Source organism: Pelecanus crispus, chromosome 16 (assembly GCF_030463565.1).
Source record: "Pelecanus crispus isolate bPelCri1 chromosome 16, bPelCri1.pri, whole genome shotgun sequence".
In the NCBI taxonomy this organism is placed as follows: Eukaryota; Metazoa; Chordata; class Aves; order Pelecaniformes; family Pelecanidae; genus Pelecanus; species Pelecanus crispus.
Window position 1 is genome coordinate 3,367,466 of NC_134658.1, and position 20,329 is coordinate 3,387,794.

General features: G+C 54.9%; 1 protein-coding gene across 1 annotated transcript in view; it reads left to right on the forward strand.

Moving 5' to 3' along the window:
- The window catches only part of SDC3 (syndecan 3), a 45,243-nt gene extending 27,788 nt beyond the window's left edge, over positions 1–17,455 (forward strand). The window contains exons 2-5 of the mRNA XM_075722123.1: positions 13,274–13,391; positions 13,845–14,443; positions 16,130–16,400; positions 17,289–17,455. Coding sequence (XP_075578238.1) covers positions 13,274–13,391; positions 13,845–14,443; positions 16,130–16,400; positions 17,289–17,455 — 1,155 coding nt within the window. The remainder of the gene's footprint in view (positions 1–13,273; positions 13,392–13,844; positions 14,444–16,129; positions 16,401–17,288) is intronic.
- Positions 17,456–20,329: the final 2,874 nt, after the last annotated feature.

Consider the following 20,329-nt stretch of genomic DNA (forward strand, 5'->3'; position numbering starts at 1 on the left):
TCAGAATGCGGCCCCAGGCTGGCTGCTGGCCTTTCTCTGCTTTGTGGCATCACCTCTCCTCCCTGGGCACGGCGGAGAGGGCAGGGAGTCCAGTGTGAACTCCCCACCCTGCTCTAATTCTTGTTGGAGAGCTGAGTGATGAGGCAAGACAGCAGAAATTGGGTTACTCTCGGCGGTGAGGAGCGCTTCCACGTGTGCTGGGAACTGCTCACTGTTTGCAAGGAGCCTGAGCTGGGGTTTTTGCACCCCCTTTGCAGCGCTAACACCTGGTTGCTCTGAATCTAATCACCCGTCAATCTATTTCTAAGGTGCAAAAAATTCGGGTATTTAAGTGTCAAGCAAGCAACACTTGGCATTTGCACATCTTTCAAGTGCTGATGGATTAACTCTCTCAACACCCCCAAAATCAGGTGCCTTCCCCCTGCAATGGTGGCACAGCAGTCCCAGGAAATCGCGGCCCCTCACCAGGAGCCTGATGGCCCCCGCATTATCCCTGCACCCCGGTCACCCATGTGTTCCTCCCTGGGTTTTGCTTTGGAGTCTGGTCCTCAGGATGGTCTTGACAAGGATTAACCCCTTTGCCAGAGTCCGTCCTGGCTTAGGGGCTTGCAAAAAATGGGAGCACAGCGCGTGCAAAACCTCGCTCCATCCCTGCCTTGCTTTTAACACACCGGGCATTAAATCGTTGAGTCTTGAGGGCTGGCGCCACCGTCATGTTTTGGTAGTGCTGCTGCCTGCCTCGTCAGTGCTTTAACACAGAAGAGCTGGGAAATCCGAGCGGGAGGGGAGCAGGATTAGGTTTCTCCCGCTCTGACCGTGCAGCGTGGCTGGTGGAGAACAAGGACGCCAGTGTCTGAGGCGCCGTGCATCAAACCATCCCGGCACCTATTTATTTTCCTCCCTTTCTGCTGCTGGGGTTGTAAAGAAAAGCTGAACCTGAAGAGACCCGGTTGCTCCAGGGGGATCATGGACATCGGGTGCATGGCGGTGGCTTTTCTCTGGCTGCAGTGTCCATCATTCCCTGGCCACAGAGAAGGGAAGCAAATGGGCAGTAAATAGGGTGGAAAGGGAAAAAAAAAGCTCCTTCCCTATCTAAGGCCAGGACAATAAATATTTTCTCCTCGCTCAGGAGCTGGTGGGCCTGTGGAAACGCTGGCATTGCCCTAGGGTGACCCGGGAAGCGCTTAATCAGCCCAGCCATCTGGCTGGGGAGATTTGGGGGTGTGGAGGAGCTCAAGCTGTCACCAAAACCCACCCAGCTCTCGACAGGGCTTGCGCTCGGCTTTGCAAGGACTGAACCTCTAGTGACCGACCAAAGGGACTCGGTCGGTCCTTGGGACTGGAGAAAACCCCTTATGAAGCCAAAATAACTGGGGAGCTATTTATTTTCACCCACCCTCGATGGGCAACAGGCAGGAGGATGCATGAAGGTGTCGCATTGAGTGGGAATAATTAGTTCAGGTCGCCACCGAAAGCCTCTCAGGTGTAATTAGGAGAGTAATTAGGAGAGAGGAGGCTGCTTTCCAGCAAGGTGCAGCACCCCAGTTCTTCTGACCTGCATGTCCCCACAGCTCCTCGGCATTGGGTTTGTTTCTCTATGGGACAAAACTTTGGGTGTGCATAAGTTTCCTCTTGCATCTCCGGTCTGGCTTAAAAGCTCTCGAGTGTTTGGGTTGGTTTTTTTTTTTTTTTGCTTCTAGTTTTGAGGCATTAAGGTGCAAATTTCTGGTCTTCTCTTTCCAGTAAAGGGGACTGAAAATGAGCTTTTTCTCTCCATCTCTTTGCTGGGAAAAGCAAAGAGGTTTGGTCGATGCCCTGGGCCCTGGAGCATGGAATTGAGGGGAAAAAGGAAAAGGTTAAAAATGAAGGGGAAAATAAAAAAAGAGGGAAAATTAAAAAAAAAAAAAGGAAAAAAGAAAAGGTGAAAAAGAGCTTGGGAGAAAAGCCGTCAGAGCCGGTGCACATCCAGCTCATGGGAGCAGGTCTTGCCAGGCTGGAGACCTTCACCTGCCACCAGCCTGACTGGCCGGCTTGCTGGCCGTGGTCCCAGCGTGTAGCACCCACCCTGGCTTTGTGGGTGCTCTGCACCCCTTAGGAGTGGAGACCAGGGCTCTGCTCCCCGCCAGCCCCCTCCCCACGGGCAGGCACCTCTTCATTCCCCTCCCAGCTTGCAAATGCCATTTCCAACTCCACCTCTTCAGCTCTGTATGGGGATTTTTTTTTTTTCCCTTCCATAAGGAAAAGTCCTTTCACCCTGTGCCCAGCAGTGGGTGCAGGATCTGGCCCAGGGCCAGCACTCACCCACGGGACCAAGCCCCGGGGATGCTCCCAGCAGTGCTGGCCACCACAGCGTTTGCACGGTTGAAAAACTCCAACCGCCGTAACAGGGTTTTTAACCTCTCTGTTACGTGATGGTGGCCCCTGGCGTCATTCAAGTCTCAGTTTGATTTTTTTTCATATCCGCTCTAACAGCAAGGCTGTCTCGGGCGCTGGGGCTCTGGCAAGGTTAAAGCAAGATGCAGAATAAACCACCGAGCCCCGAGCAGACCTGTCCGCCTGTCCCCCTCCAGCTCTGCCTTCCAGCTTGTCCCTGCTGTCATCCCACATCAGGAGGTCAAGTCCCGGTTGGAGAGGACATTGTGCCTTTCCCCCACGGTCCTCGGGGAAGGGGGAAACTGAGGCAAGGGCTGACGATGCCCTTTCCCGCAGCGTGCTGCCCACTGGCGCTAGCAGACACGACGTAATCCGTGGCACAGAGGTTACTTCTGCTGGCCTCTCCGTCTCCCCTGGGAGGCTGCTCCCCCTTTTACACGTCTGGCTGGTGGGGAAACACTGACTGTCAGCCCGGAGTTGCAGCCAGGGGTTGGGGAAGCAGAGAAACACGAGCCACTGGGACAGCGGGGTGTGAGATGTGGCTGGCCCTCGGCAGAGATGTGCCGTGGTCCCTAGAGCCCCAGGGATGGGAGAGGAGCCCTTGCCTGTTCCCTTCCCCTGCCCTGCATCATTTGCACCTATTTTGCAGGCAGGTAAACTGAGGCACGCAATGACTTGTCCCCAGAGCGTGCCACCCGGGCATGTGGCTGCATCCACAGGTCCCTACCCCCGACAACGCCGAAGATGCTTGTCTTGGCTGAACTCCATCTCCATGGCCTGGACACGGAGCACGACATTGTCTTCCCCCTGGTTGGGGAGGGCGAGGGCTCCCGAGGGCCCGTCTGCGCCGCTGGGTCTCTGCGGAGGAGCCAGAGGCGAGACGGGGAGCGTGTGAATCCCAAAGTGCCAATTAGCAATGTCCTGCTGCCGGGAGGCCGCTGGGGACATGTTTAACAGACACAGCAGCAGTCCCCGTGCCAAGCGCTTGAGGAAGGGCAGAAAAAAAAAAATATATATAAAGTCCTATTTTGCAGCTCTTTGGAGAGCCGAGTCTTGGGGAGGGGAGCGAGCTCTGAAACGTGCCTTTGTGGAAGGTGAGAAAAGCTCGAGACAGTTTTGCATGTTAAGCTGCAATAGGATTATGGAGCAGAGCAAATTAAATCAGTTCTGTAATGACTGGGGGGGAGTTCCCGCTGATGGCAGTGGCTCCTGAGTCCCGGGAAGGAAACAGTGGATGGAGCTGGGAGGCTGAGACCCACCGTGAGCATCCGTGGGTGGTGGCCTGGGGTCCGCAGGCAGCGTGCCGGCGAGGGCAGGATTTTCCCGGGGCTGCCTGCGTTGCCATGGCAATGCGCAAACCCACGGGAATTAATGAGTCTGGAGTGCACCGTGAATCCTTCAGAGCGGAAAAGAAATCGGCCTGGCCAGGTACAGCGGGGAGGTGGAGGAGAGCAGGCGGCAGAGCTGGGGGTGCGGGCATCCCGGCTGCCTGAGCCCTGCGCATCCCTGCCAGCCTGGCTGGTTTTGCTCCATCCCGTGCAGGTTGTCTCCGTTGCCCTGCCTGGGTTAGCAGGATGCTCTCTGTAGGATGGAGGGCATCATAGGTGTGGGATTTTTTTGGTGAGCGGGTATCTCCCCACTCCCGGGTACCAAGGGGGGTCCGTAGAGCCCAGCTCCAGCTTGGCTGTTCCCCTACAGCGGCTCACCCAGCCTTGGGGGAACCTCCTGCCCTGCTCCCACGTCTGCCAAGAGCATCGTTTCCAGCCAAGTGCTCCATCAGCTCCGGCCAAACCCGCAGCCGTGGGGTGAAGGGCCGCACGTTGAACCGCTGCCGATGCAGCAGGAGCCAAACGCGGCGGTCCCCGGGGGTGCTTAGGACTTGGGGGGACCTGCCACTCCAGGGGAGCCCCAGGAAGCCACCTTGGACTGCCCGAGGCAATCCCAGCAGATGCATGGCAGAACCTCGCTGGGCTCTTTTGTGCCTCTTTATCTGGCGTTTTGCAAGCAGCAGGAGGTGGGGACTTCTGTTTGTGTGTTTTTTTTTTTTTTCTCCTCCATCTCCCTGGAGGTAAAAAGCAGAGCGTGCTGGGAGATGAGGTGTTAGCAACAATTTACATTGGGAGGTTTGCTATTTTTCATGCCAGCCCTGGCTTGGGGATATTTATTGTGTAGTGGGGCAGGATCTGGCACTAATCCATCGAAGTATTGGGATAAAAAATTACAATGGAGACAGAGGATCCCAAGGAGGAGGAGGAAGAGATGCTGTTTGAAGAGCTGAGCCCGGTCCAGGGTACCTGGACCCTGTGGTTCATTATATCCCCCGAGCGGTGATTAAACACTCATGAGTGTACACGTCCGAAGGCAGCCTTTGGGATGCGCCCGCACCCAGCCCTGCTCCTCGCAGCGTTGCCTGCGTTGGCAGCAGAGAATCGATACAAGGCCAGAATAATTGCTGCTCTTTGGTAAATGTTAATGATTATTTTACTTGCATAAAATAACCAGCCTATTAAATCAAAATGCACTGGGGTTTAGGCAGCTGGTATTCAGGGGCTTAATTAATCTGGGAAAGAATGAAGTTACACAAAATAACTGGCTGCTGCTCACACGAGCTCACACCACATTTTGCGAGTGGGATCTCTGCCGGCTGTGAGCATCAGCCCCCAGCATCCTGCACCCCCAAACTCCAGCCATGCCGTGGCACTGCCTTCTAGCCCAGCCTCCTCGGCTTTGCCATGGGCATCTCCAGCTCAAGCAGCTTTGTGGTTTCCAGCATCAGTCCTCGGGCAAGAACTTGGCCGGGGCTGACCATGCTGGGACGTTGAGGTCTTTTCCCAAAGCAGTGGGTCCTGGTGACACTGAGATGCTGTCTGGAGCAGCTTTCCAACAGATTTATTTTTAACTCTCAGCCTTGGATCGAAGAGTGGAAATTCAGTGATTTTTTTGTAGTGGGAATAGAATTGTGGGGTCTTTAAGGTTCAGAAACAATGTTTTCATTCCAACTTTATGTGCGAGTTAATATTATTTCAACTGTATAGTATCACTAAATCACGTGTTGGGATGAGTTACTAAGGTTTTCTGTATAAAACACCAAAAAGGTGCTTTCAAGGGACAAGTAATTGAAAATATCCCACGGAAAATATCATAGAATTAATTGACGCTTTTCCTGCGATATGTTCTCAGTTTAAATGTGTTTTCCTGGAGAAAATGGCTTTCAGTCCCTGACGGATTGCTGACCCTGGCTGTGTCTTTCCAAGCTTTCCAATGCAACCAGATTCAGCATCTCCCTTGCAGGACACACTCGGGTCACTGCTGCTCTTGCATGCTGCCATCGCCATTTGTGTCGCTCCCTCCTGGCACGGGCAGTCTCCTGCCCACCTTGTCCTCTCCCCTTGGCCTTGCAGCATGCAGGGCTGTGGGTCTGCTGCTGGGAGCAGGGGCTTTGAGCTTCCCAAAGCTGTCTCACTGGGTTGCAAAGCAAACAGACCTTTAGCAAAAGCACCGGGGCTTTGGCTTTCTGGTTTTGCTGTTCATTTTGCAAGCAGGATGGGCAGGGGATGGGATGCAGAGACCTGGGCAAGAACCTTTGCTTGACATCAAGGGACAGGGTGGTGAGACAATCCTCCTGCTCACCTGCACCACCCCGTCCCATTCTCCAGGCTGCTTTTACACTGATTCAATCTTCCTCTTTGACTGCCCATCCATCGGGATGTGGAGCAGGCTGGTCCCCTGTGTCCCTGCTGATGCTCTCCATGTGTCCTTTCCCTGCCTTGGCCCCATCTTGTGCCCCAGAGTTGTGCCGTTGGCTGCTGGATGGCTGTGGACATCCATATGATGGGATAAAATCTCCTCCATCCCCAGCTTGCCATGCCGGTTCCCGCTGCAGCAGGAGCTTTCCCATCTGAAACCGCAGGCGTGGTGCTGGGGGCCGCGGCCAGGCTGGGCGGGTGGAGGCGTGTGGGCTCCTCAGGCTGCGGTGCTTTCCTGGGGTTTGCTTCACCCCGGGGTTGCTCCTCTGCTCTCCGTCCACGCTTCCAACAAGCCTTAGACCTGTGCCAGGGAAAGGATTTTACCACCTAGCTTTGTTCCCTGTCACCACCAGCCCGAGCTCTGGGCACGAACCAAGCCTGCATCCCAACTGCCTTAGAAACCACTGAATTTAATCCTTTTTTATTTCCCTTCTGAGTCCTTCAGGGAAAATTCTCGAGCTTCTGTCCACAGCTGGGAGGGCTGGAAATGTCCACAGCCTTCAATCACTTCCACCACCCAGACTGGGGCAGACGAATCCCAGCCAGGGCTGCTGGGGCATGGGGAGATGCTCTGACCCTCCGCAAAGTCCCGCAGACAGCAGATGCTGGGACTCCAGTCGGGATTTCTCCCCCTGCTCGGACCACTCCTGCGGGATCTCCTCCGCGCTTTCAGAGGCGGCTCTTCTCCCCCTCTTCCCCCTTAGCCCGCCCCATGAGGCCATTTAATTCCTCCTTCCCCATGACACCCCCGGGGAAGCAGAGCCCAGACCCGCTTCGGGTGGGTGCCCTGGAGAACACCACCCATCGCCCCGCACCGCGATGGATGCGTCGCCATGGAGGAGGTGGTTGCCATGGCGACAGTTGCCATGCCGATGGCTACCGGCAAAGGGCCTGAGAGCATCCTGGGGAGGTTCACCAGCCTCTCCCCGTGTTTAAAGATGGATTGATTTACAAGGCTCCCTTCCCCTGGTGTGAAAGCCAGACCCTCAGCAGTGAATATTGCTTTTGCAATGGCAGCACGTTTGGGGTTTGGTGTTCGGAGCAGATGTGGGGAATTTTAAGGATCTCTGCGAAAGGCTTGCCATGGAGTGGGAACACCCTAAAAAATGTAACACCCTAATCCTCCCTGCTGAGGGAAGGAAGGATGTGCAAGCAAAGGTGTGCAGGGAATTTAGGAAGACCCACATCAGCCGGTCCCCGTCCCCCAGGACACGTCCGAAGATGTAGAGGGGTCTGTAAGGAACGTGTTTGTACCATGCACAGAGGTGGTGGGAAGGTCCCCTCTGTGTCTTGGTTTCCCCATGTTTTAAGTCCCCAGATCCTCTGGTGTACATGGAGAGCTGCTCGTGGGAGGGCTGAGTGTGTCAGTGGACCCTTTTCCAGAGCTTTACATTTTTTTCGCCTGTAAAATGGTGTCGCCCACATTGATAAAGGGAGCAATGGGGCATCCTCTGTGCTGGGGGGGTTGGATGTGCACAGAAGACCTCTCTAATCTCCCTGCTCAGCTCCAATGGTGCCAGGCCAAAGGGCCTGAGCTCTCACTTTCCAAGGCTCTTAGCACAGGATTTGGGTGTGATTTGTGCTGCTGCGGCCCCACGGCTCCCATTCCTGGCTGGTCCAGCCAAGCCGTGGAGCGCAGGCATCGGAGGGGACGGCGAGCGACCGGGTGGGCGTCATTGCCTGGCTGATCTCGCTCAGCCCCATGGTGGCTGCCGGAACAAAAAAGTCCTCTGGGATCAAGTGGGGGATGTTTTTCTTATCCGAGCTCGATATAGTGGCCGTGTCACCTCCAGAGCTGCTGATGCCCAGATCCTTTGGGTCTGGCACTGATTTGGGGTAACTTAGAACACTGGAGGAATGTTTATTGAAATTTGACTTTCTGGCCCTGCCCTATGGAGACAGCTTTGCACCAGGGCTTGCTTTTACAGCAGCAGATCTGTGACCTTTTTGGACGTTGGAGGAGTAGAAATAGGGCAGGCGATTGGGGTCTGGGTGAAGCCAGAGCCGGATCCTGGCCCGAGCTCCCCCATGGCTGGTGTGGCGGGGACTGGCTCATGAGCTGGGCCAAGGGGACACGGCACGAGCGGTTCCCTTTCTGCAGGACAGTCCTGAGCACAGCCCGGCGGAGAACCAGCACCTCGCAGGGCACATTTAAACCTTTCTGCTCCTTTTCATCTCCCATGGACTTGGACATCACCGAAGGCGATGCAACCTCCCCAGACCCAGCTGGTGTCTCGGGCCCCCGTGCCTCCAGCAGCTTTGCCTTGACCCTGGTTTGATTTCCCTAATGAAGCCTGTCCGGGGGAAGCGGGGCTGAGCCGGCTAACGAACCCTCTGCCAGGAGGCATTAGCTGGGAAGTTGTAATTGCATGGATGGGAGCTGCTGTCCCTTGGCTCGAGCTGGCTAACTGGTGGCCCTCAGCATCCCGCTGCAGGCAGGGCAGGGCAGGGCAGGGCAGGGGCTGGCGTGGGGCAGGGGGCACCGGGGCTGGGACAAGAATCGCGCTGGGGTTTCCTCCCTGCCCCGAGGAGCCTCTGCCTGCCTGGCCCAGCTTTGCATTGGACACCCGGAGAGGGCTGTGCAGAGGACCTGGGAGTCCTGCAAGCGGGTCCTCCCATCCCAACCATGGGAGGTTGATCAAGTGCGTGGATGCGGCTTGCATGATTCCCAACCCTAGGCAGGCAGGAAATTGGTGCCGTGGAAGGCTGGCAAGCCTTGGCGGCTGCACAGGCTTCGCAGCCCAGCGCCGGCGTTCCCACTGGCGTGGCAGCCCTGTCCCTCCTGCAGCAGGGTCGGGACAGTCTGTGACACCATCCCTGGGGACCAGGGGTTGCAAGGGATGGATCCAGCATGCCTGGGGTCCTGCCAGTGGGGTCCCTGCAGCCTTGCTCTGACCAGGCGGAGCCTGCTGTGTTGGGGATAAAGTCTGAGTGAAGTTTCTCTTTTGGGCCAAATCCAGCCAGCTGAGTCTTTGCTGCGATGCAGGCTGTGAGGGATAGGGAGGCAGCCACAGGTCGGGAGGTGGGAGCTGCCGTCCTGCATGATTTGTGATTTCCTGGGCTGGCAAAATCACTGTTTCTCTCTGCTTCATTCCAGCCGTGCAGGGGGGAGCAGCCCTCTTGATGCTGGAGGGAGGCTGGGGGCCGTGCATGGCTGCGGGGCTTGGTGCACATGGAGTATTAACGATCTAAGCAGCAGTAAATCCAAATAAACACCGACTGTTCCCAAGATTTATTGCATGAGCCTGACCTAATACCACCAGGGCTGCAGCTGGGGCAGCCTGGCCGGGGGGAGGTTTACGTCAGTGCCTTGGGAGTGGAGCAGCATGGGGGCTTTTTTGGGAACAGCCATGTCCCAAACACCCCCCCTCTGCACTGGGAACACCTGGAGATGTTTCACAAAGTCTTATCAATAAATCTTTGTGAAGCTTGGTGGGCTGGGGCTGTGCTTACTGCAGTCAGGGGGTGCCCCCATGCCTGCTTCTGGCTGCGTGGTTATTTAGGGCTTTACGCTGGGCAGATGCAATCCCAGGGTGTAGGGTGCTGGGGAGGAGCAAAGGGTTGCCCAGCATCTGTTGCTGCTTGCCATGATTTTGTATCGCCAGCTCCCCCTGCACGCAGGAGCGGCTCGGGAGCAGCCTCTGGAGACTTGAGGCCAAGGAACAGAAGGGAAACTCTCTGCCATCTCGCTTTAGGTCCCGTTTCACCTCCCCTGAGCAGCAGGAATGCTGCATCTTCGTGAATATTGCAGTGCAACAGCAGCGTGGTGCCTGGTCGTGCAGGAGCTGGTGTTACATGCACTGAGCTGGCCAGGCAGCAGCTGGAGCTGGGCTGCGGTGGGCTGCCCTGGGCTGCGGGCTGCCGCAGTCCCTCCTTGGTACGAACTCCACTGATTGCCGCCGATCCTCTGGAATCCACTTAGGGAAAAACCTGGCTGAGAACATCTCTGCTCTCCTGCAGGCTGGCCTGTGAGGGGCAGGCATGGGAGAGACATCTCTCGCATCGAGGGAGTTGTCTCTGGAGAGTGAGTTTTGGCCCTGCGAGGTGTTTTATTGCTGTGAAGCTGTTCCTGCTGCAGTCAGTGGCTCTGGGAGATGTATCCCCATGGGGCTGTGGCGTGGCTCCTGCTCCCTCAGGCTGGAGGGAGCAGAGTTGTTTGCACAGTGCATGGGGTGTGGATCTGGGGAGGAGAAAGACCCGGAGGAAGGGCTCCCAGCTCCAAATCTGCATCACGCTGGGGAGCCACACACTGCAGGTTGGAGCACAGCATTGGTCGGTGCCCCGGGAGGATGCTGGAGCCAGGCAGCGGTGCCTGGGGGTTCCTCCCCGGCCACGTGCTGGGCTCGGTTGCTGTCCGAGCAAAATACAGGGATGTTTTGGGAAGGTTTGCTTTTGGATTTGGGGCTGGACAATTCTCACCGGCATCTACCCATTTGCCCTCACTGCATCGCTCCAGGCTTTTCTCCTGGGCAAAGCAGATCCAGGACACACGCTGGCTGTGCTGGGTCTCTCCACCCTGTGGGACGGATGGATGGGGGCTGGTGTGGCACGCTGGGGCTGTGCGCTTCCGTTTTTGTTTCCTGGTCCAAGCATGGAGAGCCAGGGAGTCGGTGGCTGGAGCTGCCTCGTCTGGTTCCAATTTAAGGGAGAAATGGGCTCGATGGAGCTCGGCCATGTGGCTCCCATTACAGTGAGGCTTTGCAGGTCATGCAGAGAGAATCCGGCCTTCAGGGAGCTCGCCCGCATTAGCTGGCAGGGGTGAGGGGTGGTCTGGGGAGCTCCTGCGCAGTGCTCTCCTCATTTCTTGGTGAGCCTCAATATTTTTGGTGTCATAATCAAAAAGCAAATAAAAGCAACTCCAGATGTTTCTTCCTCCCATTCCTCAAACCTTGCAATTTTTCCTTGCCTTCCCATCAGTTTTGGTGGCCTGTCTCATAATTTATGGACTCCTATGGGTGGTGCACCCCATCAGCCTTCAAAAGATGCTGAACCAGCCCCTGCATGTCTCCTGGGATCTCCTGGTCCTTGGCTTCCCTGCACTGGACACAGGGACAGAGAAGTCCTGGATGGGCCATTTCGCAGTGGGTGCACTCCATAGCTCCATAGCTTTGTCCTACTGATCCAGGAGTGACGTTGACCTGAATGTTTTGGAGTCAGTGCTGGCGAGCCATGGAAAACTTGTATGGTGAAACCAAAGGTGGTTCTTCAGGTCTTTTACTTCTATCCACTGCCTCCCCCCTGGGCTACAGCAGATCCTGCCTGAGCATCTGTTTGCTATTGCGTTTTATTTATTTTGCTGTTGGACACTGGTGAGACATCACTTATTTAGCAGAACCACTTGCACTGATCTTTGGCGCAGCAGTTTTTCCCTACTTTTTACCATCTCCTCTCCAGGAGTTGGAGCCTGTTGCTCCATAGATCAGAGCAACGGATTATTTGAAATCATTTGGCAACCCCGAGCTCATCTCGCTTGTCACCCATTGGTGACACCTTGATTTCCAAGGAGGGAAAGCAAGCTCCTGCCCTGCAGGGATGTGTCCCCCTCACTCTTGGCTACCTCCTGCCTCCATCCCACCTCTCCTGGTCCCTCCTCTCTCCCGGCTGTTTCCCCAGCACTGTGGCCATTACTGGGCTTTGCAGCCTCTCTGCAGGGTCAATCAGCACCAACTCCCGGATACACAGCACGTTGCTTCCATCCTCAGCGTCATGCTGCAGCGGGGTTTGGCCTGTGTGGTTCGACAAGGGGTCACACGATTCCCCTGTGGATTAATTCTGGTGGCTAACAGACTTCTTCAGTGAGCTGCTGGTAACCATGTATTTGAAACTCCAGGATGGTGCATTACCTTTGGGGCAAAGACTGAGTCTTCCCAGTGGTTTGGAAAGTGTGCGGCACATTGGAAACTGTCAGGATATAACCAGTGGCTGTGGGGATAGGGGAGAGCACTGCTGTTGCTGGAGATGAAGGAATAGATCCAGCCCCAAAAAGCTCATCAGTGCTTTCAGGAGAGACAGACACTTAAAAGCCCAACTCCCCTTGACCTTCCCAAGAGATTTATGTTCCCAGGAATGTGCTCATGCTGCCACCGGGGTGTATGACACAAGTGGTACCTCTGCAGCACCCCAGTGACTGTATAGGCAGGGTTTGGGCAGCAGACATCTCCTTGGCTTGGGCACCCCAGCAGCAATCAGCCCGCAGTCCCTGGGAAGTGTCCTCCCACCTCCCAGTCCCGCACATCTCGCTGCAGCTGAAGGCTGCCGGGTTTTCTCCCCCCTGCCAGCTGATGGGCTTCAGGAGAAGAGATGTGGGGACAAAATGCGAGTAAAGTGCCAAATTTCTATGTCATGGGACCTTCTGACTTTTTAAAATTCCTTTTTGTTCCAATCTGGAATGAAAACAAAGAAACTCGAAGCTGTTGTCAAGAGGTAAAATGCTCTAATAGGTGAAGGGGACCCTTCTACCCCTTTATTTTAAATTTAAGCACTAACCTGGCTTGTTACATCTTGAAACATCTGATGCTATCTTGCAGATCAAAGCCTCCTTGTTTGGGTTGTAATGAAGTGTCAAACTGTTTCCTTGCAACACTTTGATCTGCAAAACAAGATGTTTAAGAGCCCTACTAGCAAGGGCTCTTCAAGTTTTAGTTGTGCTGCAGAGCAGTGGAATATTTGAAGCCTGATATTGTTTCATTTTGAGACTTTCCAAGTTATGGCAGCTGATAGTGTGTGTTACTGTCACACCTGTGCCAGGAAGCATATGAAAATCATCTAAAATGAAATAATAGCGAGCTGGAGAACCAAATCGATAATTTTTCTCACAGGCTCTAAAAGCAGTTGTTGGTTTTTTCCCCCGCCGCCTTTTTCCAGAGGGCTCATTTTCATGGGAAATGTTATCGGAGTCAATGTGAGCTCTCCACAAAATGTCAGCTTGTCTGAAAGGTTTGCAGCAGGGAATTGTTTTGGGAAAAAAACCCCCAGTTCTGGATGGTTTGGCTGGAGGGAGCTGCCTGCACTCCCGCTCCCTTGGTCTTGCTTTTCCCTGGCCCGTTTAACCTGTGCATCGCCCCGTGAGGGCTGTCTGGGGGTGTCTGTGCAGGGACCGGTCTTGATCTGGCCAGGCTGGAGCTGCTCACGTGTCTCTCTCCACTTGGCTTCAGGCTCAGCGATGGCGCAACGAGAACTACGAGAGGCCTGTGGACCTGGAGGGCTCCGGGGACGATGACCCCTTTGGGGACGATGAACTGGACGACGTCTACTCAGGCTCCGGCTCGGGGTGTAAGTAGCTGCGGGGGTCCTGGGGAAGGGTCCCTGGGGAGCCTGGCCATGGGTTTTGGTGGGACAGGAGAGGGGCTTGCCATGGGATGCAAGGGAGGGGATTGCTCCTTGCCTATTTCCAGAGCCACCCTCCTGTCCTTTCCTAGGAAAAACCAAAGGGGATGGTTCCAAAGGTGGGGCTCAAGTGACTCCATTTCCCATTTCATCCTCTGGTCCTACTGGGCAGGATTAACCTTTCCCCAGCACAACAGCATATGCCAATGTTACAGAGTTTTTGTTGGCTCCAGAGAGGGGTTTTGGCCACCACATGGGAATTTGCAGCCCTTGGTTTCTGCTGAGCCTGTAACCAGTCCATGCTCTTGTTTTTTTGGGGCTGAGGCCGGGCGGGCATCAGCCCTGGGAAATTCCAGGGCAGCAGCAGCTTCACCCTTTGCTCTTCTCCCCCTCTTTCAGATTTTGAGCAGGAGTCGGGGCTCGAGACAGCAGTGAGCCTCACCACAGACACGTCCGTCACGCTCCCCACCACGGCAGCCATGCTGCCCATCACCTCGGTGCAGCCCGTGGCAACTCCCTTTGAACCGTTCCCTGCTGAGGACACCACCCCCGAGCAGACAACCAGCGTCTTGTATATCCCCAGGATGACAGAGACACCAGTGATCCCCAGTTGGAAAGCAACCACCACCAGTACCACTGCCAGTGACTCCCCTACCACCACGGTCACCACCACAACCACCACAGCCACCACCACTGTGGCCACGACCACCAGCAGCACCACCATGGCCACTGCCAAACCCACCACTGTCCGGAGGTTCCTGCTCCCCTTCGTCACCAAGGCAGCCACCACCCGGGCCACCACCCTGGAGACACCCGCCACCTCCATCCTCGAAACCAGCACACCAACAGAAGTGGCCACGTCACGGCTTGTCCCCACCAGCACAGCCAAGCCCAGGTCCCTGCCAAAACCAAGCACCTCCAGGACTGCAGACCTCACAGAAAAAAGCACTGCCTTGCCATCCAGTCCTGCCACGCTGCCACCCACAGAAGCCCCCCAGGTAGGAGGCAGGGGCCTTCTCACCTGCTCGTGGGCCATGTCTGAAGCCAAGAGGTGGTGACGGGGTACATCCATCCTGAGGCAGTTGCCTAGAGGGAGATCAAGCTGGGCTGAGCTCTTCCCAGCTCTGCGGAGAGCACAACATTTGGGGAGCTGGAGAGGGGAGATTAAAGGGTGGGGGGTCTAGCACGGGCAGAGCATGGTGATGGGGCTGGTGCAAGAGCTGATGGGGGGCACCCAGAGGTGTGCCACGTGTCCCCGGTGCCGCCGGCTCTGCCTTGCCCAGCTGCTCCAGAGCAGCTTCCCCAGGCAGGAGGGGAGGAAGGCTGGAGGTACCACTGCCCCATGGCCAAAGAGCGGCTTTCCTCTGGGTTTGGTGTCTGGACTCATTGTACCGTTTCCCAACTCGCAGCCCATCAGTGGGAGGCCCAAACGCTCTGCAATTATGGCTTGACAGTGCATTTCCAGCCCGTCGGGTGTCCTGAGCAGGGGATTTAATCTGCTGATCCATCTCTCATTCAGAGCCCCTCAGGGGCCCTTTGAAAACCGCTTTGACTGAAAGGTGGAGTGATTTGTCTAAACTAGTCCCTCTTTTCTGTGTACGTATATGTATGTATAGCGCTCTGGGCTCTCGCTGACCTTCAATTAATCTCTGTCACAAAACGCCTGCTTGTGGGAAGCAGTGAGCCATGCTCTCGCGCCGAGGGCAGTGTGACATGGAGAGGGCTCCTCCTTGCCTGCCCTGGCTCCAGCCCATGGCGCCCTTTGCTCATCCCGATTTGTAACGTCCCGAGGCAGCCGTGGAGGGAGCTGTTTGCACTGTGAAGGAGGGATCCCGGGGAGGTTTTGCTCGGGGATGCTCGGTGTGGTCCAGCTCAGCATGTGGACACTTAGCAGGTCAGGCTGCTGGGACAAGGAGAAAGTCAGGGGGCATCTGGCCCTGAAGGAGCTGCAGGTGTGGGGATGCACAGGAGGCAATGAATAGGTCAGGGCTGGGCTGGAGGGAGATGGAGCGGCTCATCTGCCTGGCCCATGTTTGATATCCAGGCTGAGTTCACCTCCTTGCCAAGGGGGCTTGGTCAGGGACCACGTCAGGGAGCTGGGCTGGCTCTATGTCCTGGGTGAGAAGGACCCATTTTCCTGCTCCATCCCTGTGCCGCAAGGCTGCAACCATAAGAGCAGGTTGAAGGGAGAAAAGAGGGAGGGAAGTGACCCCCTTGGGGCTCCTCTGGTGGCATCTGATCCTTACACTTGCTGTGCTGTAGCACAAAGGGTTGCATCACTTCATGGCTAGCAAGGAGGCATCTCTGAGGTGTTTCACTGGGGACAGAGTGCCCAAATGAGGGTCTGGGATGTGGGGCTCTCTTTAGGGGAAGCTACAGGGAACAGGTGAGAGTTTGTGCATCTCAAGGGCACCTGGGTTGGGGACAGACAAGAAGCTCAGCCATAGTGGCCTCAGCCTTTTGGTGACCATCAAGATGTGGGGTTGTTTTGCTTGCTGCAATATAACCGTCCACTTCAGAGACACAGGGAAGGGACACCCCAACGTTATCCCCCATGTTCCCTACCGAGAGGGCCACCCTGTCATCGGTACTGTGATGTTCTTCCTCTGCACGCATCAGAGCTGCTGGAGGCAGGAACCACCCTTTGGTCCTTGTCCCCTGCTCCATCTTATCCTTTCTCCCAGATGGAGCCAGGGGAGGTGACGACAGTCCTCGACAATGAGCTGGATGTCCCAGTCAGCAGCGGCCCCAGCGGGGATTTTGAGATCCGGGAGGAGGAGGAGACGACTCGTCCCGAGCTCGGTAACGAGGTGATGGCTGTGGTGACACCGCCATCAGGACCCGGGCTGGGCAAGAACGCAGAGCCGGGGCTGATCGACAACACGATAGACTCCGGTAACTCGGCCGCCCAGCTTCCGCAGAAAAACATCCTGGAGAGGAAAGAAGTGTTGATAGGTGAGACCCGAGGCCGTGGGTTTGCCGGGAAAGAGCTGGTGTGTTTGCGGGAGGGGACAGACAGCTGGGCCGTCCGTGCCCCACAAGAGGGGTCAGTCTTTGGCAGGGCACTGAGGTAGTGTCAAGCCTGGGATAATCCACACTCACCTGCCAAAATAGCTCCAGGGCCTGTGCTGGGGGGTTCCCAGGGATCTTCATGTCTTTGCCGGGAGAGTGCAGAGCTGTGCACGATTTGCTTTTGCTAAGACGGGTTTCCAGGAAAACACTAGGATGTTAATGGAAAGATGTGCTACGGTGCTGGCTGAATACCACCTGGCCACCTCTGACTGCAGGGGAGGAGAGAGGTGCCCTGGGAGGGTCACTTGTCCCAACCAGAGACACATCAGAGATGGGGCAGAGGTGTCAGTGTTACACCAGCTAAATGGAGCTGGGGGCTGTGGCACGGCAAAGCAGCTATGGTTCTGGTGGTCTTCAGCTGAGCGGTGGTGGATGCCGGCAGGCACCCAGAGGAGCAGCGCTTTGGGGGACTTTCTGCACATGCCTTGCATGAGGTTACAGCCTGTGCAGGGACCTCTCTCTGTGCCTGGGCTGCCTCGTGCCAGTCCGTCGCCCACTGTGCAGCTGTAGAGTAGATGCCTTCGGGTCCTACCCAACCATCGCTGCACTTGGGCGCTTGTAGAAGCTCCTTGAATCATGCGATTACATTAGCCCCTTACCTTAATTTTCAGTTTTCTTAACCACAGATTTCAGCAGAAAAGTTGCTCGCAAACTTGCAAAACACAAACCCAAGCTGGAATCCAAAATGATCCTCCCCCAATTATTTGTGCTGAAAGCCAGGCTGGGGCTGCGGGACGGCACTGACGGCCGTGCCACTTCTCTGTGTTGCAGCGGTGATCGTGGGCGGTGTGGTGGGAGCCCTCTTCGCTGCTTTTCTGGTCATGCTGCTCATCTACCGGATGAAGAAGAAGGATGAGGGCAGTTACACGCTGGAGGAGCCCAAGCAAGCCAACGTGACGTACCAGAAGCCCGACAAGCAGGAGGAGTTTTACGCGTAGAAGGAGAGCCCGGCGTGCCTCGTGCTCCTTCCCTCCCCACTCCAAACTCTCCCTCCTCCTCTACTTCATCCCGTCTCTCTCTCTCTCTCTCTCTCTCTCTCTCTCTCTCTCTCTCTGATCAGACTGTGAATTTAAAAAGCAAAACCCGCAACAGCTAAAGGAGAAAACACATCTTCAGCATGATGAAAAATCAAGTGCCCAGAGCATCGCTGAATTCAGACTGAGTACCGCTGGCCTTTCTGCAGTGGGAGGGACGGGGCAAGGAGCCAACGCCGAGGAACCCGTGCCCGGGAGCGCCGTGCCGAGCGCGAGACGGGGCGGTCAGGCTGCCGACGGCGGCTGGAGGTCACTGGGCTTTTCCCACCTACACAACGGACTCTGGGATCCAGACACCTTCTACCAGCCCTGGGGCGCAGGGGGGTTGGTTTGGATTTATCTTCTTTTTTTTTTTTTTTTTTTTCCCTTTGGAAAGAAGGGAGGTTTCTTTCCCTCTCCCTGGTTTTTATTTTTTATTTTCTTTTTGAATGGGGTTGGTTGCTTTGCAGGAATTGCCTTGCTCCCTGCTTCTGTTTGAAGAGAGGATGCGACTCTCAAATATGCTTCGAACCTTGAAAAAAGCACAAGGGGCTGGAATACCTGCTGCCTCGGGGTTTGCTCTTGGAGTGGAGAAAAATAAATAACTACAAACATGGCCAGTACGCTGGAAACGATCTCTTTGGATCACCTCTTCGGAGAGTTTGTGGAGCAGCAAGAAGCCTCATTGGGGTATCTTGTTCTGCTCCTCTCCTGCCAACCACCTCACTTCACTGCATCGCTGTGCACAGCCAGAGACCTTAAATCTATAGAAACAGCGTGTTGCCAGCTGCTGAAGGGTTTGGTTGAGAAGGGACCTTGCTTTTGCTGGGTTTTCACTGTGACCAATAAAACTCAGCTTGCGCAGTATGACCGACAGCACTGATTTTAAAACGGAGCGGGACGTTGCGTGGTGGGGAGTTGGCAGGGAGAGGAGTTGGAAATGGAGAAGCTAAATCCTCTCCCTGGTTCCTCCAGAGAGGATAACAAAGCTCTACAAGGCGTGAGACGCAGCATAAGAAAAGAAATGCAAAGCAGAGGCAATACTCTGCCCCCTCGGGGTCGGGCAGGGGTCCCCGCCGGGCCACTGGCACCGAGAAGGCGAGGAAGGTGAGGCAGAGCGGTGGCTTTCCACCAGTCAGCCCCAGGGCAGGTCGGCTGCTACTCCTCTTTTATAAGACGCAGGATCGATGGTTCGTGTTTCTTTTGTTGTTGCTTAATTTCCAGCATAACCCACAGGGCCACAGATCAGCTCCGGGCACCCAGGAACCTGAGAGCTAAAGATCCTAGAAGCCATCATCACCCAAGTGCAGCGGTTTCCCCTCCAAGGCTACCGAAGGTGCAGAGCAGCAGGGCCTGATCCAGAGCCCAACTGTGCCTTCTAGAAAGGCTAGATTTTTTTGGAGCAAGCTCTCTGCACAGAAAAGTCCATTAGATTATTTCAATGAGTTGGCTTTTAATTAGCTGAAGCGCTGTTTGCAATGCAGTCAAGGAGCTTTGTTTTCATGATGGTTGCGAGCTCGATGGTGTCCCATGGAGACCTTGGCTTTGCTCTTAGAGCAATTTAAACAGGAAAATGGAAAAAAAAATCAGTTGCTTTGACTCTGTTGCATCGTGAATTAACCTGCACAGACACAGTGACACTTTGTCCCTTCGGGGTGTTAGTGGATTTAGGGATTTATGACCCTGGTGGAGGCTACAAGACTGCAGTGCTTCTTTATGTTAGGAATTTGAGAGGCCAAATGCGCATATTTTATATACGTGTGTATATATATATACACACACACATGCATACATACACAGTTATATATATATATGAAATGAAATCCCTGTAAATTTTCATTGCACTGCATATGGTGGCTGGATGGGACTTTGAGGTTGTCAAGATGTGAGGGTTGGGCTACACTCCCTTGGGGTGCACAGTGCAGGGTCTGCGACCCAAAACACTGACCTGGTTTTACTTCAGGGTAGGGAGCAGAGTGCCTGCGCAAGGCCAGCTCTAAAATCCCCATTTTAGAGATGTCAGCCTCAAAATCATCATTGTTTCTGTACTTTTAGTTTGGAGAAGACGGTCCTGTTGGATGTCTTGAATGGTGATGCTGAAAGGCAGATGGGGTGGGGTGGGGGGGTGTGTGTGCCCATTTCTTGGGTCCATCCCGGCTGTGGGGGATGAGGATGCTGTGAAGGGAGGACCACATGTCTGAAGAAGGCTGGTGCCAACCTGGCTCCAAGAGCCACTTTCTCTGACCTGCTTGAAGGGGAGAGTTTCAACTCACGGGTTTGATGGTTTTTGGCTTTTTTGGTCCTGTTGGGACTATACAAAGGGCCCTAGCTGTTGGGGGCTAGCAGAAATCAAGCCTCTTCATGATTTAATGAGTTGGGCATGGCAAGTATCAAGGCCACCCAAAATCACTGTCTTTTGGAAAAACGTGGACTTAATCTTTTGAGCTTGCATTAAAAAAACCCCTCCCAGCTTAATCTTTTAAATGCTGCTTCTCTTAGCTGCTTCCCTAATCTTCTTCATTCCGTTTTTTTCCCATTTAATAGTCTGAAGTTCTATAATACAATTTTTTTATTCATTCAAGCTTAACCTCGGTTCGCTCAGCTGGTGTTAAGTTGTAATCCTGGCACTTAAATCCATTACAATTTCAGAAGTGAGGAAGGCTGGAAGTGGGAGGGTGAGAGGAGGCTGGGCAGTTCTTTCTCTTGCAGTAATTAAAGGTATGAGACAACCACGTGCAAAAAAAGGTGAAGGCAATTAAACTGGTAATCAGAATTGACCAAGTCTTAATTCATTGTACA